At 40.8% G+C, this 25,366-nt stretch overlaps 1 protein-coding gene across 10 annotated transcripts in view; it reads left to right on the top strand.

Annotated features, from left to right (window-relative positions):
- Nucleotides 1-25,366, top strand: part of PDE1C (phosphodiesterase 1C) — a 196,611-nt gene that overhangs the window by 106,605 nt on the left and 64,640 nt on the right. For all 10 annotated transcript variants that reach the window (XM_027655952.1, XM_027655951.1, XM_027655958.1 and 7 more), the window contains 7 exons: nt 10,042-10,155; nt 11,006-11,188; nt 13,403-13,469; nt 16,441-16,557; nt 18,454-18,594; nt 22,708-22,808; nt 24,517-24,645. In XM_027655952.1, the coding sequence (XP_027511753.1) occupies nt 10,042-10,155; nt 11,006-11,188; nt 13,403-13,469; nt 16,441-16,557; nt 18,454-18,594; nt 22,708-22,808; nt 24,517-24,645 (852 nt within the window). The remainder of the gene's footprint in view (nt 1-10,041; nt 10,156-11,005; nt 11,189-13,402; nt 13,470-16,440; nt 16,558-18,453; nt 18,595-22,707; nt 22,809-24,516; nt 24,646-25,366) is intronic.

Raw genomic sequence — 25,366 nt, 5'->3', positions numbered from 1 at the left:
CCCCCCCGCCTGGGGATTTGGGATTTTGTTTTACTTCTTCTGAAAGTTTTTGATTGCACCATTTGTTGTTTATTCAGATTTTTCTAGCCATCCTGTCTACTGCAAAATTAACCTTGTCCTGGCCAGAACCAGGGCAAGTTTCAACCTCTCTACCATAGGCACGGACTACTTCAACTAGATCAGGTTGCTCAGAGCCCCATCCAACCTGACCTTGGATACTTCCAAGGGTGGCACATCCACAGCTTCGCAGGGCACCTTGTTCCAGTGCCTCACCATCCTTACAGTAAAGAATTTCTCCTGTATATCTATCTCAAATTGCCACTTTTCCAGTTTGAACTCATTACTCCTTGCCCTGTCACTACAGCTTTTGATGAAGAGTCCCACTCTGGCTTCCCATTCAGGTACTGGAAGGTTGCTATGAGGTCTCCATGAAATCTTCGCTTCTCCAGACTGAACAGCCCCACCTTTCTCAGCCTGTCTTCATAGAGGAAGTGCTCTAGTCCCCTTATCACCTTTGTGGCCCTCCTTTGGATTTGCTGCAAAATTCCATGTCATTCTTATGTTAGGGGCATCAGAACTGTATGATTTTCCAGGTGGTGTTTCAGGAGAGCAGAGTAGATGGGGAATCACTTCCCTTGAGCTGCTGTCCATGCTCCTTTTGATGCAGGATGCGGTTGGCTTTCTGGGCTATGAGCACACGCTGTCAGCTCATGTTCAGTTTTTCATTGGCCATCACTCCAAGTTGTTCTCTGTAAGGCTGCTCTCAGTCACTTCTCTGCCCAACCTATAAGTGTGCCTGGGGTTACTGCCACCCAGATGTGGGACCTTCCACTTTGCTTTGTTGAACTTCATGAGGTTTTCATTGGCCTTCCTCTAAAGTATGTCAAGATCCTTCTGGGATGGCATCCCTTCCCTCCAGTGTGTCAACTGCACACGGCTTGGTGTCATCAGTGAACTTGCTTAGGGCGCAATCTCACTGTCCATGTTGCTGACAAAGAGGTTGAACAGTATCAGGCTGTTCAACACTGACCACTGAGGGACACCACTTGTCACTGGTTTCCACTTGGACAATGAGACATTGACTGGAAATCTTTGGGTGCAGCCATCCAGCCAAGTCTTTATCCACGAAGTGTTCCATTCATCTAATCCATGTGTCTCCAATTTAGAGACAAGGAAATCATGCAGGACAGTGTCGAATGCTTTGCACAAGTCCAGGTAGACAATGTCAGTTGCTTTGCCCCTATCCATCAATGCTGTAGCCCTGTCATAGAAAGCCATCAGATTTGTCAGGCATGACTTGCTTTTAGCGAAGCCATGTTGGTTGTCTTTTTTTTACAGCTTAGTTTTCAGGAGAATCTACTCCATGATCTTGCCTGGCACACAGGTGAGACTGACTGCTGTGTAGTTCCCTGGGTCTTCCACTTTCCCCTTTTCAAAGATAGGGACTATATTTCCCTTTCTCCGGTTATCGAGAACTTTACCTGATTGCCACGATTTTTCAGTAGTGACTTAGCAAATTTGTCTGCCAGTTCCCTCAGGACCCACGGATGAAACTCACCAGATCTCATAGACTTGTGCACATTCAGATTCCTTAGATGGTCTCAAACCCGATCCTCCCCTACAGTGGGTCTTGATTTTCCCAGTCCCTGCATTTACCTTTCTCAACTAGGGCAACATGGCTGGAGCACTTGCCATTGAAGACTGAGGCACAGAAGTCATTGACAACCTCAGCCCTCTCAATATCCAGGGTAGCCAGGTCTCCTGTTTCCTTCTGGAGAGGGCCCACATTATCCCTACTCTTTCTTTTGTTAGCAACACACCTGTAGAAGCCCTTCCTGGTCAGACTCAATTCTAGGTGGACCTTAGCTTTCCTAACCTTGTCCCTAGCTTCTCATACAATTGCCCTGTATCCCTCCCTCCCAGGCAGCCTGTCCTTGCTTCTACCTTCTGTAAGCTTCTTTTATTCCTCTGAGTTTGCTCAGCTTCTCCTTATCCATCCATGGACACCTCCTGACATTTTTACCCCATATCGTCCTTGTTGGGATGCATTGCTCCTGAGCTTGGAGGAGGTGTTCCTTGAATACTAGCCAGTATTCTTGGGCCTCTCTGCCCTCCAGGGCTCTATCCCACTAGACCCTACCAAGTAGGTCCCTGAAGAGGCTAAAGTCTGCTTTCTTGAGGTCCAGGGCAGTGAGTTTACTGCATACCATTTTATTATGTTATACATATATTTTGTATTTATAGATGTTTTATTTCAGGTACCTATTTTTAAAGATGCAAATTAAAAAGTGTTAGATTTGTGTCTGATGTGTTACAACAGTTTTTTTTATAAAAGGCAACAGTGATTTGAAAAGGCTTAGTTCCGGAAGACTTCATTTGCTGTTTTTGGATCTCATTGTCAACAAATTCAGTGATCGTACTGTGATTATTCAGTTTCCCCAAAAAACTAATTCACACTAACATCTCAAAAAGTAGTAGTCCACCAAAAGGAAGGCTTTCTTTGGGAAATACCAATTAGAAGATTACTGATTGTGAAAACAGAATATGGCAGCCTTTTTTTCTCTCCCACATCTGAAATTTATCCTTGTAAAGCTCTCAAATTTATTCAGTGGAAAGAGTCATCTCACCTCTTCTTAGCTGTCTGAAACCACAATGACAACCTAAGTTCATCTTCTGGCTCATTTCTCTCATTAGTGGAGGAAGGAAGGCACATCAAAGAGGCAGTGCATCCTTTCAGAGGAAGTAAATGACAGTCAACTGGTTCATCATAGCTGTCTATCTCCAGTGACTTCCATGAGCATGTGTGCCTAATTTCTATAAAGAGTTAATGCTAGGTGAAGTGGTTGACTTGAATAAAAAAAAAACAGCACCATAACCAAGACTTTTTACTGCTTATATTTTCTGATTTAGTTCCCAAAATTCAGACCCTGGGGGAGGTGTTTGCACATGGAAGGAGAGCACACCATTTAGAGTTTTCAGTAGCAGGAGATGGAGACAAGGGGAATTCAAAGGATGTGGTGCTGAGGAAGTGCCTAGGTTGTTGTTTTATTGAAAATCTTTGAGTAAGCCAAAGTTCGCTAATGTTTTAGGCACAGGACTTCATTTAATAGACATGAAAGAATTTTTAACTGTTGTGGTACTTTGGTCTAGGCCTTCCTTGGTGACCAGTTTGTAGGGGGAAAAACTGTTTCCCCCCACGACAACTGTGAAGTGAAAATACAAACTATGTATGACTTCACTTACAGTTGACAAATGTGGTCAAAATTTTATTTGACTCAAGGCGAGTTGAAACAAGTTGTTCACCATCCTGCCAAGGCCACTGAACATGTCGTTGCATTTTCATGTCTCTAAATAATCCAAAAATAATCGATTACTTCAAATTTTTAATTTTTAATTTTTTATTCAATGGAAGAAGGATATTTTTGCAAACATGAATAAGACAAAACAATTACTTGGGAAATTGCATGTAGCTTTCTCCAGTGTAGCAGTACTGTGTATTTGCTCTTTGTAAACACATGTTTTTTCTTCCTCTCCATGTTGTGACTTGCATTTTTTTGTATTCAATAGTAGTGACAGAAGATAACTATCCAACCTAATACAAATGCATTGGGTCACAGGCTACCAGTCACTCTATTTTTAGTTGCATTTTGAGGATTACTGCTTGAGCTGGCTTTCTAGATTGTGTCTTTTCCTTGGTAGTTCACACATGCCATGTATGCAAAGCCTTAGATTAAGATGTAGCAGATTGTGGAATGAATAATATGTGCTAACTGTTGTGAAAAGAGATGGTGAGCTTCCTGGATTACTTTCTGTGTATGCTGTACCCTTCCCACCAATCCCCTGTTTGGGTTTCAAAGGATTTGAAAAACTGTGGAGTCACCTGTTCACCCAGCTGACGGAAACTGCTGCACATGTGCATTATACCGCATAACCTCATGCTGTCTGCTCTGGATACTTTAGGCCAGTGTATTTGCTTTGCTGTGTCTACATCACAACAAGTGGACAGGTACTGTTGCAGGGCATCTGACAGGCCTTATATGTGTTCACTGCTTAGCTGGTCTGTACATGCTATCTAACTCTCGTATGACTCCAGAATATCACATTTATCGAGTTTGTACATTGTAGTGAGATAACAGATGCACACCTATTTCTGTGTAGGAATTCTTTGATAGAAATATAGTTCATTGCACAGTGAACATTTGTTTCTCAAACCGGCTAAAGAGTTTACTACCAGTAATTATGGTGGTTTTCCAGAGAAGGGTGAGGAATGTACTGTAGGTCAGAAGACAAGTTTTTGCCTTTCAGTTCAGCAGATATTTGTCTTTCCAACCTTTAGAAGCAACTCTTGGTCTTTTTGTGTGTGTACAGCAAAGCTGGCTTTTATGCAATTAGGTCTACTTCTGATTATAATGTTGTAAATTTCTAAAGCTTGTGGTTGATTTTATTTATTTATTTTCTTTTTTTTAAAAAAGCTATTTGAGCTGGCTATCAAAGGAATGTTATCACAAATCAGTCCAACTGTTAAGTCCAGCACTGCAAAGCCCTGACTAAACCACGTTCCTAAGTAATTTCATTGAACTTGAGAATTATTTCAGCCACCTTGAAACAGAATTTTTCAGTTAATATACTTGCCTGGATACCCTTCAGTCCATTTAGGACTATTTAAAAAAATGGAGATACATGGAATACATTAAAGAAAAATGATACCAGGCTCTTATTTAGTACAGGGAAAAGCTGCTGTGACTCAATGAATCAGCAACAGTTATAGATAATGGATGGTAAGATGAACGCAGTGTAATGCTTTTTTCACATGAGAGTGACACATGGTGTGACAGGGTTTTATTATAGCAACAGTACTGTTTTTCCAAGTGATTGATGCACATAGTATTCTGCATAATCTTCTTTGATGAAAAATGTTGGTGCCATGAAGCACTAACACTGTCCTGTTATTCATTATGAATTTTGAATGACTTGTGGCATAAAGCTGCTGGATAATTATATTAATGAAATAAAAGTCAGGAAGAGCCAAAGGTAATGTTCTTCCTGCAGTATTGATTCCTGTGTACAATATTTCTGGTAGCTAGTTAAGGGGTCACATCTGCAGACTCCCCATACACGGGATGAAGGAACGAGGAGGCATATGAAAAAATACTTACTGTTTGGATGCGAAAGTGGTTTTATTTATTTTCTCTTCCTCCCCTCCGGTATTGGCAAAGAAAGCTGGGAATGGATAGGAGGGATCAATGATTTAGCTCTAGGGAGGAGGCAAATTCATCTTCCATGTGTGCTGCCTGAGGCTGGAATCAGCCTGAAAAGTGGGGAAGCACATTTCCTAGCTCTGCTCATTCAAAGAAAATATTTGGTTTTGTGTTGCTGTTAACACCTGGTGGTGCAGTTACACAGCAGAGGGGTATGGGAGCACCAAACCATTCTTCTTTCATGGGGTTGAAGTTACGCCATGGATTTTCTGGGCTGGATTTCAGGATTGGAGGGAAATATGTTAAATGCATTCCACCTGGTTTACAGAGATGAGAAGTTGTGCTCAGTGTATCTGTACATCACTGATCTTCCCATCTCCATTCTCACATCAGGACTGAAATATTGAACAATACTTTTGTTTTTCAATTACTGACAAGTGGATGAGAGATCCATCTCCTGGAGATGGAGGCTCTGCCTGTTGCTCAAGATTCTTTGTAAAGCTAAATATGTAGCTGTGTGACAGCAGCACCACTCTTAGCAGGAGTGGCATTTATGTGACCTAGCCAGAGAAACGATCGATATTTTTTATGATTTTTTTTTCTCCATAGGCTCACTCTTTATGTTAGGAAAAATTGGGGGGAAGGAAACCCAGCTTGAAAGAGCTGTTGGTGCACTGCGCACAGGCAGACTGACTGCTCTTCAGCTCTTCCATGAAATACAGCCCCATGGAGACTTGATTTCTTTTGAAAGCACTGATGCCACAGGGGCATTGTAATGGCAAGGAAATACAGATACTCATTTCATTTTAAGAACTTCATGCGTACGTCTACTGTAGGAGGTTAGGCTCCTACTACTTCAAACTAGGCTTGAAAATCATTCTATAGATTCTTTAGATCCCTCTCCTGAAACACTCTGGCACCATATAAAAAACAGCATCCTGCAGTCCTGTGAAGAATCCTTGGGGTTCTCCTTCAAGAAGAACAAGGACTGGTTTGATGAAAACAATCAAGAGATCCAGGAATTGTTGAGGAAGAAGAGAACCGCTCACCAAGCACACCTTGCATTGCCATCCTGTCACGTAAGAAAAGCAGGCTTTCGTCTTGCGTGCAGCAAGCTCCAGCAGAAACTCCGTGACATCCAGAACAAGTGGTGGATCACCTAGCTGAGAAAACTCAATTATGCGCAGATACAGGTGATCACAGAGGATTCTGTGAGGCCTTGAAAACAGCATACGGGCGTACATACCAAGTCCAAAGCCCTCTACTCAGCCCAGATGGTCAAACGCTTCTAACAGATAAAACCTCCATTCTGAATCGATGGTCTGAACACTTTCAGATTCTTTTCAGTACCAGCCGTGTAGTTCAGGACTCGGCAATTCAGTCCATCACACAAGAACCAGTGAAGTAGGAACTGGATACTACCCCCTCTTTGGGAGAAACCCTTAAGGCCATACAGCAGGTGAAAATTGGCAAGGCAGCTGGAGTTGATGGAATTCCACCTGAAATCTGGAAACATGGGGGCCAAGCACTCCATGCTAAATTTCACGAGTTTGTGGTGCGCTACTGGGAGCTCGGTGAACTACCATCAGACCTTTGTGATGCAGTCATCATCACTTTGTATAAGAAGAAAGGAGTTAAATCAGACTGTTCAAATTACTGTGGTATTACTCTGCTCTCCATTGCTGGCAAAATCCTGGCAAGAATACTTTTGAATAGAGTAATACCCGCTATAGCAGAAGGAATTCTACCTGAAAGCCAGTGTGGTTTCCGGGCCAACAGGAGCACCATAGACATGGTATTTGTTCTCAGACAACTGCAAGAGAAGTGTAGGGAACAGAATAAAGGTCTCTATGTAACCTTTGTTGATCTCACCAAGGCTTTCGATACTGTGAGCAGGAAAGGTCTATGGCAGATTTTAGAATATTTAGGATGTCCCCCTAAGTTCCTTAAAATGATCATCTCACTCCATGAGGATCAGCACAGCCAAGTCAGATATGGTGATGCACTTTCTGAGCCCTTCCTAATATCCAGTGGTGTGAAACAAGGCTGTGTTCTTGCACCAACTCTATTCACTGTCTTTTTCAACATGATGCTCCAAAGGGCCATTGCAGACCTCGATATTCAAGATGGTATCTATATTCCATATCATACTGATGGGAGCCTCTTCAACCTAAGGTGACTGAAGGCCCACACTAAGACCTTAAATCATCTTGTCCGGGAGCTGCTTTATGCTGATGATGCCGCCCTTGTTGCCCACACAGAAGCAGCTCCGCAGCGTTTAACATCCTACTTTGCAGACGCTGCTGAGCTCTTTGGTCTGGAAGTCAGCTTAAAGAAGACAGAAGTTCTCTATCAACCTGCACCTCAGGAAGTCTTCCATCATCCCCATATCACCATTGGCCAATCAGAGCCCAAATCAGTCCAACAGTTTAATTACCTAGGCAACCTCGTCTTCTCGGATGGTAAGATTGATGGAGAGATAGACAACCGGTTAGCAAAGGCATAGAGTGCTTTCGGAAGGCTTCATAAAAGAGTATGGTGTAATAAACCCTTGAAGAAAAGTACAAAGATCAGTGTTTACAGAGCCATTGTGCTGTCTACTCTTTTATATGGTTCTGAATCATGGGTCATCTACCGCCACCACCTGCGTCTCTTAGAATGCTTCCATCAATGCTACCTCTGTACAATCCTAAACATCCACTGGTCAGATTATGTGACCAATACATCTGTTCTAGAACAAGCAGCAGTCACAAGTATTGAGGCCATGTTGCTGAGAATACAGCTGCATTGGGCAGGACACATCTCAAGGATGAAGGACCACCACCTCCCTAAGATCTTGCTCTATGGTGAACTTGCCACTGGCTGCCGCAAGAGAGGACCCTGAAGAGAAGATACCAGGACTCCCTGAAACAACATCTCAGCCTTGGCCATATTGATCACCATAACTGGTCTACTCTGGTCTCCAATCGGGAGGCCTGGAGACACACCATCTATAACACTGTGGATGCCTTTGAGAACGCACGCAGGATCACTCTCGAGGAGAAACGACAACGCAGAAAGAACCATGTCTTGCGGAATATACCACCTAAGGAGTCTTTCTGTTGTGCCTTTTGCAATTGGACATGTCTCTCTCGCATAATGTGGACAGAGCCTTTCCGAAATCTTCGTTTGTGAAGCCTAGCCATGACAGTTAATAAAGTGAAAGCAGACACCTATATTGGGCTCTAGTTCTGAATTGCTTTGTGGAAAAGGCTGTTTTACTCCACAGAATATAGAAAAACATGAGGAAGAGTAGTCTCCTAATTAGAGGACAAATTATAGGTGACATGACTGCTCCTCTCCATTTTTGCATCTTGAACAGGACAAATTAACAATTTGTGATTTCTGCTACACTGTTAAATATATATTTGAATGTTTATTTAGCTTCTTTTTAGCAAGGAAGAGGACATTCACAAAAATGTTTTAATTTCTCAAGTCTTTATCCCATTCCCCTTTTAACGAAATGATAATTTTCTTCTAATTATAAGCATGCAAACTGGATTGTTTGAAAATATTTAGATTTCACTCCTTGCCTTTAGATTTTATTCTCCTCTTTCTTCCTTTTTTTCCCTAATTTAGTAGAGTGAAAAAGGAAAAGAGAAAAGAAAATTACACAAATATATTAATTGTCTTTGACAGATGAGACAATTTTTGCACAAATTTTTGTTTTCAAAAGTCTGTTCCCCCTTACAACAACAATAATAATCTGATAAAACTTCCATGAGTTCTGTTTAGTATAGACGGGATAGTCTAAGGGTGGCCTCTTGATCTAATGAAAATCATAGCATTTTCTAACCTTGTATAGTATTTCTATGGTAATGTTCCTGAATATACTCTAATACAATTTTGCATATGTATACATCAATCATTATGAATGGCTATTGTTTATTAACAGATACTATTCAAAAAGTTACTTCTGTTTTATGGCTGGATTGAAATTGTCCTCTCTGCTCCTGTGTTAATTCCACATGATTTCTATTTTAAATTATCCAACTGGTCAAGGTGGGTGATTGTCCTGCTCTAATCTACACTGGTGAGACCTCACCTTGGGTACTGTGTGCAGTTTTGGGCACCACAGTATAAAAAAGACATTAAGCTATTAGTGAGCATCCAGAGGAGGGCTGCAAGGATGGTGAAGGGTCTGGAGGTGAAGCCTTACGACAAGTGGCTGAGGTCACTGGGTTTGTTCAGCCTTGAGAAGAGGAGACTGAGAGAAGACCTCATTGTGGTATTCAAAGTCCTCATGAGGGAAAGCAGAGAGGCAAGTAATCTCTTCACCCATGTGACCAGTGACATGACTTGAGGAAATGGCATGAAGCTGAGCTAGGAAAGGTTTAGATTAGTTACCAGGAAAGGGTTTTTCACCCAGAGGGTGGTAGAGCATTGAAACAGGCTCCCCAGGGAAGAGGTCACAGCATCAAGCATGCCAGTGTTCAAGAAGCATTTGGACAATGCTCTCAGGCACATGGAGTGATTCTTGGGGTGCCCTGCATAGGGCCGGGAGTTGGACTTGATGATACTGATGGGTCTCTTCCAGCTCAGCATATTCTATGATTCTATGACTGTGATAACTCGCAGACTTATTTGAGCCTAAATGCATTGTACTGTTTGCTTGGCATCATTGTAACTGATCTTTGAAAAGTGATTTTTGTTGATTTCTTCCATGTGGCTTCAAGAAACTTGTAGACTTCCAAAATTTTCACTTGTCAAGCATGTATGCTAGGTTTCACGATGGGAACTGGTACTCACTGTCAAACCTATTTCTCTTTATACTCATCAGATTTTTGTTTTGCTTTTTTTTTAGATTGCGGTCTTTGGTAAAGCAATTAGAGAGAGGGGAAGCTTCGGTTGTAGACCTAAAGAAGAATTTGGAATATGCTGCGACTGTTCTTGAGTCAGTATACATTGACGAAACTAGGTGAGTTAACTCCAGACATCAGCACTCTTATATCTAGTACCAATGACACAAAATTGTAACTTAAATGTCAACTGGGAAATTTGAGCCAAGATTTATTACTGGCAGAAAATATGTTTTTAATCATTACAATATTGTATTCTGTGTAGAGCAGATCTTCAATCCTTGGTTTAAAAGCTTTTTTAAATTTTGTGAGGCAGGGAAAGAGATAAAAAGAAATCATAAATGTAATATATATTCTCATGGAGAAATGTTTTCATAATAATTGTGTCCCACTTTTTCTGAAAGTTTCTAAATTCCTACAATTTATTCTTTTTGAATAATGTTAAATCTTTTCGCTTGTATCATATCTTTAAAATTAAAAAAAAATTTACTCCAGGTTATGATAGAGGTAGACTACTGGTAAGACATTGCAGAGCAGTTCCTCTTTCTGTTATATGCCATTTATCCAGTGGCAAATGCACTTGTGGAGTTGCCACAGATGATCAGAATGGGAAAGGAGAGGACTGTGTGTTACTAACTCAGAAGTTAGAAATGACCTCTGAAGGGCAGAAAGTTCGGAAATATTGATGAGCTGAAGATGTGAAGTCAGTGAAGGATTATGTAGCTGTGCTTCAGAAGGCTGATACTTCTTGTTTGTCAGCCTAGTAGTGAGTTTTACAAAATGAAATTTAAGTATACAAGAGAATAAACAAACTGTTGAAGACTTATATAATTGTGTTTGATTAGGGATGATAAACCAAAGGCTTTTAACAGCTGCTTTAATTAGAATATATGTGAGGAGTTTTTTTCTTAATGATGTTGTAGTGATCTCTAAGGGAGTGTGTTTACCGATTGTTTCTCACCCTTCTAGGCGTTTACTGGACACAGAAGATGAACTCAGTGATATTCAGTCTGACTCTGTGCCCTCAGAGGTCCGTGACTGGTTGGCTTCTACCTTCACACGGCAAATGGGGATGATGCTCAAAAGGACAGAGGAAAAACCCCGGTTCAGGAGTATTGTCCATGCAGTACAAGCTGGGATATTTGTAGAAAGGTGAAGTAGGATGTAATTACTTTGTTCTAGTAACTACCCAGGTACCACAGATTTTGCACAATTACAGGAGGTGGAGGACAGTACCTTAGGGCAGAAGACCTCAGAGAACTAGTAGGTTACTCTGTTGAATGAAGAACACTTTAATATGCTTCTGATGATGTTCCTACACAGATTTGGATAACACCTCAAAATCTGGGATTAAGTAACAGATTGCAATCTGAAACAGTTCTGTTTCATCTATTCTTAGTATAGTACAGATGTAATTGCACAGTTGGTGTAATTTTGACAGAGAATATGCATTTCTGCATAGTCCTTGGTCAGGAGAGACAGCATTTAATATTCAGTCAGGCCAGACCAAACTCCCCCTTGGCTCTGTTTACTTCTGTGGTCTAGTATTTCTCATGAAGAACTGCTAAGAAACAAAACAAAATCCTTTATCATAGTATTACTGGAAAGAACTATAGATCAAGACTGATGTGAAAATTTTAGAGTTCAGGGGGATTTCAAAAAAGCCATTGAGTCCTCTTAGCCTTCCCCGTTGCGATTTACATCAGAATCTGTTGCCAGAACTGATTGTGTTTTCTGAACCCTTTAAAACATTCAGTCATTTCAATTTGGACTCACTTCCAATCTTACCTTTTCTTATCAAGTAACAACTCTTTGCTGACTCTCTTCATTCAAGCTAGGAGGAGGGCTGGCACATGTGAAACTGTCAACAGTCTTTAGACGGCCTGAAAGACAGCAGCTCCCAGATCCCTGGGAGAATTTTGTAACAGCAAAATTCAAGTCAGGAATGGAAGAGCAGAGCACTCACTGTTCGTCAGAATTGCAGTGACAGCCTAACAGCCCTCTGTGCAGGAGGTTGGGTTTATCAGAGAGCAGACCACAAGCCACACAGATACACAGAAGCCTCCTTCGGCATGATTATAGCCAATATTTTTATCTGTGCACCAGTTACTGTACATATGTTAAGAGTGGCAGCAAATTGTGATAAGCATAAACCTGTCATTTTTCCTTGGAACATGTTTCTCCTAGGTTTGACAGGCTATTTGTGAATTAACCCTCACTCTTAGTGGGGGACTTGCTTAACAAGGAAGTAAATTAACTGCTGCAGAGTAGCCTGTAGTAGGCTGTTTTGCAGCTGATCTGAATCACTGTGGCCCAAAGGAGATATAATGTGGCACCAGAGGAGGATTGTGGCTCTCCTGAGCTAAGGGAAAGGGATTCTGCCTGAATTGTCACTTAAGAGAAGGCTGTGGAGCTTCTGACTTGGAGGGAAGAAGGGATAAGAAATTTTGTAATTTGAGGAACAGGTGAATATAATTCTTCAAAAGGGGATGACTTTTTCCAGGTCTGAGTACAGAACATGACAAAGAAAAATGGAAGTGAAGGAAGACTTTACACAGCATCATTTCAGATGGGAGAAGAGAGCCTTCCATCCTCTCCTTTTACTCCAATGATACCTAAGGGCAAAAAAGGATGACCTGTGAAAAGGCTTTTTAGCTATGACAATGCTTCTGCATTCATTAAGCCTGTTAAACACAGTGTGCCCTGAAAACAAGTTTAAAATCTAGTACATACTTTATAATCTTTTTAAAATATGCTTTATAATCAAGTTTAAAATCTGCTACGTACATGCTTTTAGTATGGTTACAGATGTTGATTTTTGCCTTGTTCTTTCTCTCTTACTCCCTGAAACACACACATGGGGTGAACACCCAAAAGGTTTTATACTAATCTTGACAACATACAGACAAAAGTAACAGCTGTACCAAACTGGAGTTGATTCATTGCATACAAATGATTTCTAAGGAACATTCAGAATTAGCTTGCATGTGGGCCAACAAGGACTAAGGGAGCTGAAAGATCAGTACAGACATGTGCAATGGAAAATTGGAAACATCTTGTTATTTGAGTGTAGCCTTTCCCTCTGATGAAGACCTTGTATTGGCAAATTCTTTGTCATGGCCTGCTGGGTAGCCAAGCTATGAGATAATGGGGAGCATATAGGCTCAAATTAGGCTATACAATAAGAATAGTTTAGAGAATATTGTGAAAGTTAGGAACAAGATGGAAAGAAAAAAAACCAAATTGCAGTTAGGGTTTCCTGGGCTAAATAAGGTCTCCTGTAGTGGTCTGTTTTATGATTTTTGTTGATTGCTTTATTTTGTTTAATTCTATTTATGTGTTGCCTTATCTATTTTGTCTTGGTAGAATGTACAGACGGACTTCAAATATGGTTGGCTTGAGCTACCCACCAGCTGTAATTGGAGTGCTAAAGGTAATCCCAATAAAAAGGTATTGAAAGAGGGTCTATACAAAGCATCAAGATAATACTGTGATATTCGACTTGATAAGGGGAGTCTTAGTACTTGGCCTTTCCTTCTCTCTGACATTAGTTTAGTTCACATACACTAATCATTTAAGAGACCTAAGGGAATATCCTTTCAATAAAGGAAAGAACAGAGTTCAAGGCTGTGGCCCTTTTCAGGTTGTGAAGGTTACAGCTCTGTTCTGGATTACAGTGATTAAATCAAGGACTTGGGAATTAATCACAACATCCCACAGGGAAGAAATAAAATACGGATGGAGAGAGGTGGAGAAGGAAAAGGATCAATTGCTGTAAGAGAAGGGAATTTCTCATGCTTAGGGTCTTCAAGGTGACAATCAGTTTATGAATATTGACCATTTTATGAGTTTTGAGGTTTCAGAGGAAAAATGATTAGTCATAATTAGTCTCAAAAAACCCCAAAGGTTCAATCCATGGGACAATTGCAAAATTCTTGACTTAGACAGGAATTATCAAGACTACAAACAGATGTTAGCAACCAGCTGCCTATACAACTTTGCAGATTACAGGTTGCATGTGGTTCAACCATGCCATGCAATGGTGAAAAAAGGTGATAAAGTGGGGCAATATGCAGTGTAAAGCTCATGAAGACATCTTGTTGCATTGCTCCACACTGGAAAGACTTACACTTAGGGTACCAAATCCTTTTCATTACCCTCACTCGCGCAAATGGAATCTAAATTCTTTGTTCTTTTGCAACTACACTCCAACCAGCTTATGAGGGAATATATCTATAATGGCACCTCTTCTCTCGAGTTCCTTCAACAAGACAGTTGAAGATCCATCAGCTACTCTCGGTTGACTTAAACCTTACAGAATCCCTCTCTTTTTTCTATGTTTTCAAATGATTAAGAGTCATACAGAGAATTGATCATGCTAGAGTAAGTTAAAGTAAATCAATAACAGCAAACTAATTTTGCTCAGGGTGAAATAACACCCACTTGGCCACTGTGGACTCTAGAATGTATATTTTTCCAAAACTGTAGTGAGAACATATTTTTACCTGGCTGGCTTTGGTTTTGGTAGTGGATGTGGTTGAAATGGGAGTTACTTATTTTGCAGAAGGCAGAAGAGGGTCCCCACAGAAGTGGGATTCCCAAGCCTGCCAGAGTTCAAGAACTATTTGGACAATGCTGTCAGGCAAATGGAGTGACTCTTGGGAATGTCCTGTGCATGCTAAGAGTAAGACTCAATGATCCTCATGGCTACCTTCCATCTCAGTATATTCTGTGATTCTGTGAATTTTTCTGTCTTAAAAATTTCATCTTAAATTTCTCAGTCCCATCTCCTCCACTGAAAATGTTGTATTTTATTCCTTGCTTTGTTCTAGTAAGGTCTAGTAAAAAAACCTTAGAACTACCTGAGTGCTTATTGTGCTCTATAAAATGACCTGATGATTTAAACATGCAAAATCATGTTTAAGGGTGTAGGAGTGTACCACACACATCTCTTCAGCTGTTCTGGATTGCCATAATCAACATTCCCCTCAGAGTCATGTTAATAAGTACAAGGCATGAAGTCAAAACAAGCTTATTTTTGAACTGCATGCTCTCATTTTTGCTGCTGTGGCCAACAGGACATCTGCACTGAGTAATACAAACCTGTGGAATCACAGCTTTTTGGCAAACTGGGGTTAGTTTTAGTAAAAGAATGAAACACTGCTTGTTGACTTATAAAACAAGTCTTCAAGGTTAAGAAGAGACAGAAAGTCAAGAAACTGACTTTAAAAACAATTAGTGTTTGTCTTCATCTCTAGGTTCCCCGAAGCAGTAGATCGGTGGCCAAGTAATCAGGACACAGGACTGAGTAGTATTATGTCTTGGATCTATTTTCTGTTACACTACAGTTGTCATATGTGACATAAGAGCATCTTACGCACTTCCACTGAGGCTACAGGGCCAGTTATCTAGCATGTGTAGAACAGAAAGTTTCCCTTGCTTCTCCTGCACTCCTTAGGGAGAAGAAAAAGTTTTTCTCCTCTGTCACAAGTCATGTGTGAAATTATCTCTGCTTTTAGATCTCTCCCCAGTGACCCCAGGGGTCACTTCTGTGTTAAAGTTTTTTTGAGGTCATAAAATTCACTAAGTTTCAAAGTGTAACTGATGTTGCTGCAAACCTATAGGCCATCTATGACACTTTCGTGCTTCTGGTAAGAAGATTCCCCCCCCCCCCCCAAGTGATTCAGAGTAAAATGCTTCTGTCAGAAGCAATTAAGTTGCTCTTTGGGTCTAGCAAGATAGTCTTTAGTTATCATCTTCAGTGATTGAACAGTAAGTGATAAAAATATGAGCTCAGGTGCCTGTATTTTTGTTTTACTGTAAAAAACCATAACCTTATTCTGTTTTAAACATTAGTGAGGCATTGGAATGCTTTGCTCACAATACAGAGTTATAAGAACTCAAGAGGGACAGCAAAATCCAGAGGCTTCAATATCATTAAAAAAAATCTTCATTATTCCTCTTTTCTTCAAAATTATTTTCTTTTTTATAGACATAGCATGTGGGTAGAGGACAGAGAGAGGTAAAATCAGCCCCAATAGGCCATCTCAATGTTTCAGGTACTAAAGCACACCAGAATTTTTATCTATTAGGATTCATCCTTTGGTGATTAAATTCTAGTGTAGAGAATTGCCATGTTTAGAATAAGTAAACAGTATACGTGTTCTTAATGGAAGCTTCCTAAACACAACTCATACAATACTGATAAGTATACTGATACTGTGAGTATCCTGACAATTCTGCATTGGTTAAATGGAATTGAAGAATTTATTAAAAAAGAAAATATATGCTGACATCACTTCTCTAATTCTCAATTTGTAGATTGTGAGGGAAAGTGAGAGAAATTGAACTGTGATGATAAAAGGGATGACCATATTAATTGCCTTTTCTACCCACTCTTGCAGAATGTTGACAAGTGGTCCTTTGATGTATTTGCACTAAATGATGCCAGTGGGGATCATGCACTGAAATTCATTTTCTATGAACTTCTCACACGCTATGATCTGATCAACCGTTTCAAGGTCAGTAGTTAGAAGATGGTTATTTTCTTCCATCCTAGATTTTGTTCAACTTCCCTCTCATCCTGCTTTATTCCATTCAAAAGGCAATTTTAGTGCTCTTTGAAGATTTTATGAACACTGCACTTTCCTCAATAAGCAAGACCAGATGTGATTTAAGTAGTACTTCCAATTGCAATGGGACACCATGAAGTAGATGGGGTTCCAAACAGGTTTCCACATGACATCTGTGGGAAATACTGCATATGATCCTCTCAGAATGATGGTGTCATTTTCCTGAGCTTCATAGGACCCTCAAGTATGCAGGCACAAAAAGAGAACAAGAGATCATGAATGCAAATTCAAATTCATTATGATTAGTTAGGCCAGCAAGTGATTCTGCTCCCTCCTCCACTCTCATGAGACCCCACCTGGAGTACTGCATCCAGGTCTGGAGTTCTCAGCACAGGAAAGACATGGACCTATTGGAGCCACTCCAGAGGAGGGCCACAAAAATGATCAGAGGGCTGGAGCACCTTTCCTATGAAGAAAGGCTGTGAGAGTTGGGGTTGTTCATCTGAAGAAGAGAAGGTTCTGATGAATGTTCATTCCAGCCTTCTAGTACTTGAAAGGGACCTATAAGAAAGATGGGGAATAACTTTTTATCAGGGCCTGTTGCAAAAGGACAAGGGATAATGATTCTAAACTAAAAGAGGGTAGATTTAGACTAGATATAAGGAAGACTTTTTTTATGGTGAAAGTAGTGAAACATTGGAACAGGTTGCCCAGAGAGATGGTAGATGCCCCATCCCTGGAAGCATTCAAGGTCAGATTGGACTCTGAGAAACTTGATCTAATTGGAGATGTCCCTCTGCTCATTGCAGGAGTAGGTGGACTAGATGATCTTTAAAAGTCCCTTTCAACCCTAACTCTTCTATAGTTTTGTAATTGTTACAGAGGTTTGCAGATACAAATGTTATATATCTTTTCCTCCAACTTTGAACAGGCTTAAATTTGGATGGCAGAAACATTGCCATCTAGATCTTGACCATTCCCCTCGCAGAGATACTCTGCTGTCCCTTCGTCTTTTGACATTTTCATTTCCAATTCCCATGGGTCCCCACTCACTTTGACTGGAAAGAGTTTACAGGTCTTTGGGTCCTGTACTTCTTCAGAAACTGCCCATGTCTGATGAGACATCTTTGAAGAAGGTGTCTGGTCAGAGCTGCATCCTCTACTTATATGTACCCAAGAGGACAACAGCAGTGCTCCTCTATGGAAACAGTGAAACTGGAGAACCCATGTTGCCCATGTTGCCGGTTGCATACATTACAGCCGACAGCACCTGCATAGAAATCTAGAAATCCCCTCAACTGCATTTTTTTGGGTGTCTGCAGTTACTCTTGGAGTCAGAAAAACATGGCAATTCCATAGGATGGACAGGCTGGATTTTGCTGTGAAAACCTAGAGCTCTGATAAATGACTTGCTATATGATGTGTTTCATTAGAAAATCTTGAATGTGAATAGTAAAGCAGAGTATTCCAGTGCATTGTGAAGGCAACAGACAGTTGCTTGTAGCCTATTTAGAAATATTTCTCCAGGGACAATCAATAAAGTGGTCACTGCTACTTTTCATAATCCATGTGTCTTCCAGACGGCATTTCATAGTATACTTATTTCTGTGTGTTTATGTGTGGGAATGATTTACCTATAATGTAATTATGGATGGAAAACCCAGGTTGAAGTAGTAACCTGAATTCACTCTCTCTCGAGTGCCTGTTTTGGGTGTTTTAGTGTTTTGTTTATTTGTCAAGTAAAAACTGCTCTTTGGAAACCTCTTATCAAAATACTCCTCTCTGAATGCTGGTATTAAAGCTGTTTTGTTTTTTTTTTCTTTAATTCTGTGATGCTTTACTTAGATTCCCATTTCTGCCCTGGTGTCCTTTGTGGAAGCTCTGGAGGTTGGCTACAGCAAACACAAAAATCCTTATCACAACCTAATGCACGCTGCAGATGTGACACAGACAGTCCATTACCTCCTTTTCAAGACAGGCATAGTGGTAAGTAAAGGATTTGGCATCCTCAATATATAGTTAGATTACAACAGTTTTTGCTTAATAATGAGACTGTGATTATCCATAGTAGAACCCATTTGCACTGTAGACAAACTTCATTTGATATGGCTGGGCTAATAAAAGTAGAGACTTTGGATTATTTAGAAATTGAAGGTAGGTGAAGTTGTCGATAACTCTTCTAACAGTGATCTAAAGAGGATGAATGAAAAACCTAAGCCCGGTTTTTCACTCTCCCACAGATCTCCTGTGTGAATCTGCCAACACGTTTATTGGAATTCATTTCACCTAATAGGAAGGATCGTGTTGTCTAAGCTGTCTTCTTAACTTAAGCAATGGAGGCAGTACATCCAAAGGATAATTCATTCCACTTATTTGAGCATAAGAGCTGTAATCTGGAAATGCTGATCCCCATCCACTTCTTTACAGCAAAACCATCTGAACTGGCTTACATAGAAGCCTACGAACAGCTGATATCTGACAATAGTGTCAGGAATGGGTAGAGGGCTTAAAAAAATATGTAGTGCACGATATGTTCCCACAGTGGTTTTCAAGGCAAACAACAGAAATACATTTGAAGATGGACTAGAGAAATTGAAGGCAGATAGATTCCAGAGTGATGACAACCATTGCAGTTTGGATTTAGCTGGAGGCCCATAAAGTTTCTGTCCCACACAGTGTACAGGATACATATGTATCTCATTCACTTCTTCTTTCTCCTGGTTACTGCTGCAGCCAGAAAGAGGAATGAAATTACTTCCAGTCTGATCCTGTGGGGCAGATCTGTTCCTCATGTTATTTGCTTCACTTTTTCCAAGTATCCAATTTTCCCTTGCACTTGCATTCTCAGAAGCGTAGAGGCAAAGGTGGCAGTGAAAAGGAAGTTTGGTGTTCAGTGTTTTACAGTTATCTCTTGTAGCTGCTGTGTTTGTGGCTGGTACTTGAATACATGTAATTCTGTTCTGTTGTGCTTCCTTTCACTGTAGTCCTTCCACTAACTCATGTGCAGTTCCAGAGGCAAGGAGCCTTTGTAGTTCAGAGCAGACAGGTGAACCCAGATCAGCAGATATTGAGGCTCTTACTGAAGCTCAGGGCTTCTTGAACACTCCCCAGTTGTTACAAAGTCTAACTGGGAACTGTTGAAAATAAGGATGAGGGAAAATCATGTAACTCAGCCTAACCAAATTCCAACACTCACATGCCATGACTACCTTAGATGGGCTATACAAAATTACCGTAAAAATTCTCTGTCACCATCACTTGTGGAGATGTTTATGTCTCCCACTGTATGTTGATGATGCCTTTATGTGTAGAGTTCTATAAGACACCTAAAGAAATCTGCCACCAGTTTGTACTTTGTGATAGAGCATAGGACAGAGAGGTGCAAGCTAACAGGGCATAGTGCAGCTCTTGCTGTGTCTTTTAGGCCAGTTTCAACAACTGTTTAGTTTGCTCACGCTTGGGAGTAACCTTTTGTGCATATTGTCATGGTTTGAGATAGCCCCAAAATCCAATTCTTTAGCTCCATCCCCCCTCCCACATCTCAACCTAATGTGAGATGGGTTTTTCCAGACAAAACACAACCAGACTCAAAGTGGGGGAAAGGGAATATATTACAATGACTGTACAAATAAATACTATAACACATTATACACACGATCACAACTATCTCTACCATGACATATAGTATTTACAATGGATCAGATCTCTTCTCCCCTCCAAATAAAAGTCCAGGAGGGAAAGAAGGACAGATCCCTTCCAGTCTCTCAGGGCAGCGGCTTCTTCTAAGGCAGCAAGTTCTCCTCATCTCATGCATGCAGCAGCTGATAGCTGGATCTCTGCCAGCACTCACGAGGGGGTATCCAAGCTCCCTCGGCCCCGTCGTCAACCAACCGAGGGGTCTTCCGTGGGCTGCGTTGACCCCAGACAAAGGTCGCTCCACCACGGTCATATCACGAAGACGCAGGGGGTCTTTGTGACGGTCTGGTATCTCCAGGAGATTCAAGCTCCTTGCAGGGCCTCTGTGCCCTGTCTCAGGCTGCGAGCTTCTTTGTAGCTTGCAGCAAGGGAAGGCCCCCAAGGCCAACCTCCCACACCGTCCTGGCTGAGCTCTCAGGGCGACTGAGCTTCTCAGCTCCTCTCTGCAGTGCATGTTGCACTTCAAGGCTCTTTCAAGTAAGAGTCTATCATCTTCCTCCTTTCCAGGAGGTCTCAAAGGAGTTTAGGGGGTCTAATATCAGTTCTTACCCCCAGAACTCCGTAGATCTGCTGCTAGCTTCTGCTGCTTCCTCCGGTTCAGTTCTTATCTGTCCTGGCTCTTAGCCATAACCTCTGAACGCTGCCACCGCTTCTGCTCTGTCTCTGCTCACTCAAGATGGAAAACATCTCCCAGCTCACAGCTACAGACACATAGTCCAGCTTAACACTGTTCCAAGTCTCTGTAGCCCCCAACTGGGGCTGGGGGGCCCCAGAGGCCCCGAGGGGCTCCGGGCCCCTTTCCTCGTGGCTACTACAACAACATGGCTACTTCTTCTAACAAACAAACTACAACTCTTCTCTTCCGGTTGCTTGTGATATGTTTTACATTTCTGCAGGAGCACTCATTGGACAGAACTTCAAGACTTCCAGGGGTTTCCACCCCTGGGGGTTACCACTTTTCAGCCTCTGGGGGAAAACAAGGTTCAAACCACTACACATATGATCTGCCTTTCTGCAGTTCCTTGATTGCCACGCAGCTGTTGCTTGCAATTCTGAAGCCAGACCTGGATGCTCTTCCCTGAGGAGTCGCGTGCTCCAGTGCCTCCTGTAAATATGTCCTGAGTCTCCTGTGTTGCATGTAGACTGCACCTGTGAATTGCAGTCACACTTAAATTAGAGCAGTAAACACTGCTGTTTATCAGAGGCAGATTTGGAAGGAATCTGGGGATAGGGAAGGCCCTATCTGTCTCAAGAGCTGATTCAGACTGCCCGATTCTGATGGAAGTTGTGTCAGTTGCTCCTGATTGTGCCTGAAATAAAAAGGATTTAGGTCAGATTTTGCAGCTAATACAACTGCCTACTCAAAACCTCCCATGAGATCCTAAACTGGTCACTGTTGTTTTTAGGACCATTAGTTAATGAAAATGCACTGCGGGGTGTAGTCAGTAAGAACAGGTGCAATATGTACATTGAATTAAAAGGCAGCTCATACGTGAATGTCAGTCAAAACACTTTCAGATAGACAGTGGGTAGTTACAGAACTATTTGGCAATCACTGTGGTAAAAATTTTCCCTAAATCCAATACATTTAAGCATTTCATACAAATATTTACTGTATTTACAGTATCTAAAATCTTTGCCTCCCATGTGCTTGATGTTAACAACACTCCCTATGCGTTACTCCTTGTGTGTCTAGACAACCAGACAGTAAAATGATTGATTGACCAAGAGAAAAATTATTGAACCCAGCTGTTATTTATAAATCTAAGGCAAAAGTGACTTAAGCATTGAAGAGTAATGCTTTGACTAGGAAATTAGAAAAAACCCCAAACTTTAGGGCTTTCTCAAAAGTTTCTAAAAATGATAAATAAATAACAAGATGTACATCTTTTGAGGTTATCTTCCTTGTTCTCCTCATGATTCAGTGATTGGCACAGACATTTAGTTACTGCAATTTAGTGACAGTCTTCTGTATCTGAGGCTCTGCTACACATGTCACCTGAACTGAAAATACATACCCTGGTGGTATGTGTTTACCTGCACATGTATCATCAAGTTCCCTTTGAAGAACCTTGATTTTCTTGAGGTTTCCTCATCTGTGTTCTGCAAACATTGCTTGTTCAGAAGGGCCTGTGTTTCCCCTTGCTCTGCCTTAAACCTTATTAGCTCCTGAAACCATTTTGCTGAAGTTCAGTTTATTTAGGTGGAGATCCAGGAAACACGCTGGTTTGGCTTTTGTGTATTAGCCGGAGAAGTTTGCTTTAAAACAGCTGACAGGCTGCAGGGGAAAGGCAATGATGTGCAACATTGACTGTCAACAGGAGATAACTTGCCTTAAAAACCAAAAACCTTAATGCCTGAGAAAATGACAACTTACCTGATTCCTCTGTAATCTCTTTTCAGCACTGGCTGACAGAGCTGGAGATCTTCGCTATGATCTTTGCAGCTGCCATACATGACTATGAACACACTGGAACCACTAACAACTTTCACATCCAGACACGGTGAGGCCACTGTAAATCATGATGAAGGGTTGAGACATGGAGGAGGAAACCTGTGGTGAATAACAGCACACCTAGAAAAGTGCCGGAACTTCCGTTTTCAAGTGATACAGGAGAAAAGTTCACTTCCTTAGGTTGCATTCGATTTTCTCTTGCTCAGCCATTTACAATGGAATGCATGTATTTTAGCTTTCTGAGCATTGTTTCACATAAATGATCAGGAAAAAGAAAGGTCCCAAAATATTTTTGTGTAAGGGTGCCAAAGACAAAGTGCTGTACAGAGTAATGTATTTTAATGTATTATAGTTTTGAAGGAGATACTGTAATTTGACAATTTTTTTCTCCCTGTTGAATTTGAAGAATCAAACATTAACTGCATAAATCAGGCATTCAACAACACTTGTTGTATTTGTCAGTGAACACTACACAAATTATTTTCACTTGAGTGGAAAACCACACCTGCAGCAATGGCTTATGATGACCATTACCTGATCAGGGAAATATTTTTTAAAAGGTTTGTAAATTACTAGACCGTAATTAACTGATCACAAACTAGAGTGGACCGGTGTATTTTATAAGGCTTTTGGGTTGGTGGAAGAAAGAAGAAGATGAAGGCGGCAGCAAAATTCAGAAGTGTGCAAAGATTATGAAATCTTTACTTGCAGTGATAACTGGACATCTAATATCTGTGTATTATTTTGACAATAGGAGTGTACTGGTAGCAATGACAAAATGTCTAGATGTCCTCAAATGACCCTGTACACTTTGGTACTTCTAAGGTGCGTTGTATCTTACCCTAAATTAGATGTCTTTAGTGTGTTAGCTGAATCATGCTGTGCATCAACAGTGGTTGCTAAGATAAGCACACATATGTGCAGGAAAGTTTAGGAATGTAGAAAAAAGTTTATGTCTCTATTCTAGGCCAGACTGCACTCCACTGGTTACAGCTTCATCCATGCAAGAATTAGAGATCTACTGTATTTCCCAATACTTATAAAAGGATTAAAGGAAGGACAGTTGTAATTTAATTTCTGTAACAGTGAACATCAGAGGGTGTAAGGTGTCAGAGGAGAAAAATATACACTGTTCACTGAGAAGCAGGTCTGAGTGGGAACTGTAACAAATCATACTCATCCTCTGTTGCCATTAACTTCTTTGTCTTCAGGCCAGTTTAGCTATTCATGTATCACAGATCTCTGCCCTGGGGCTTAAAGTAAGGCATGAAGTACCTTTGCTCTTACTCTGTCCCACTGGCAATTGCCTTTCCGGACAACATAGTTTAGCACACGGATGTCAGAATGCAATTCAGTTATGTCTTGCCTTCAGCCAGTTTGCTGTTCTGGACACAATATTGGGTCACATCTTGCAACTGCTTGCTTGGGTACAGTCAGGCTTTAATATCAGAGCAACATACAGAAGAACTGGAAAAAAGCCTCATGGTTCAAATTCCAATTTACGTATCTCTCACAGCTTTCAGCACTTGATTTCAAGTATGTAACAAAGCAACTATTGAATGTCAGCTGGTGAAACAGATTTTGCAGCGAGTTTTGATCTTTACATTTCTTTTACTGAATAACAGCAATTAACAAAGTAGTACAAATGTTCTTAAAATGTGTATATCTGTTCTGTAGACTTAATTGCTGCAGCTGATCAAAGGAAAACTGTAGACAGGGAAGAAACAACATTTCCTATGTTTTCTTTTAAATGCTAGGTCAGACTCAGCCATTCTATATAATGACCGGTCTGTGCTTGAAAATCACCATGTTAGTGCGGCGTATCGTCTTTTGCAAGATGATGAAGAGATGAATATTTTATCTAATCTCTCAAAGGATGATTGGAGGTAAAAATTAACATGGTGGCTGCCTAGGAATATTGCAGCATCACCATAGACTGCTATTACCTTGTTTGAGTAGCGATATGCATTATTGTATATTACATGTTAATATTTCTATGCTACAAGGTAAAGAACTTTAAAAGGTGTTTGTCTTGCTTATTTCTGCTTTCAGTTCTCACCTCTGATACTGAAGCTAGACTTTTTGATGATGCATTATAATACAGAAATTGACTCCCATCTAATTTCTACGTATCACAGAGACACTCTTTGTACACATCCATTGTTAAGTGAGTGTAGAGCTAGCCTACTGTTTGTTCCTCCTAAAGCCTAAACATAACCTTTATCTACTTTGACACTTCCTGCCTGGAAATTATAAATGGGACTTAAAGAATGAAATAATCCAGTCCTTGGAGTATAGATCAGTCTACTGTATGTGTCAAGGTGATGTAAGAAGCTGTAATTTAAAATAAACCTCAAGAAATATATGACTTATGTGCCAAAATCAGCCCATGATTTCCTTTCCAACACCAGACAATTCAAACTGATAACAGTTTTCTGTTTTTATGGGATCTTTTGAACTTCAAGGTGTGGTACTTGAAAAATAGCCCAGTGTGCTAGACAGAGGGAATCCTGCTCCGTGGTCTTTTTCAAGGAGGGGGAAGCAACTTGTGGGACCCTATGTAACACACAGTGCCTTCTGCATATGCTTAAATGTGACACAGTGTTG

Source organism: Corapipo altera, unplaced genomic scaffold (assembly GCF_003945725.1).
Source record: "Corapipo altera isolate COAL_440 unplaced genomic scaffold, ASM394572v1 59, whole genome shotgun sequence".
Taxonomy (NCBI): Eukaryota; Metazoa; Chordata; class Aves; order Passeriformes; family Pipridae; genus Corapipo; species Corapipo altera.
The sequence above is the reverse complement of the archived record's forward strand: the minus strand, read 5'-3'. Positions and strand labels throughout refer to the sequence as shown.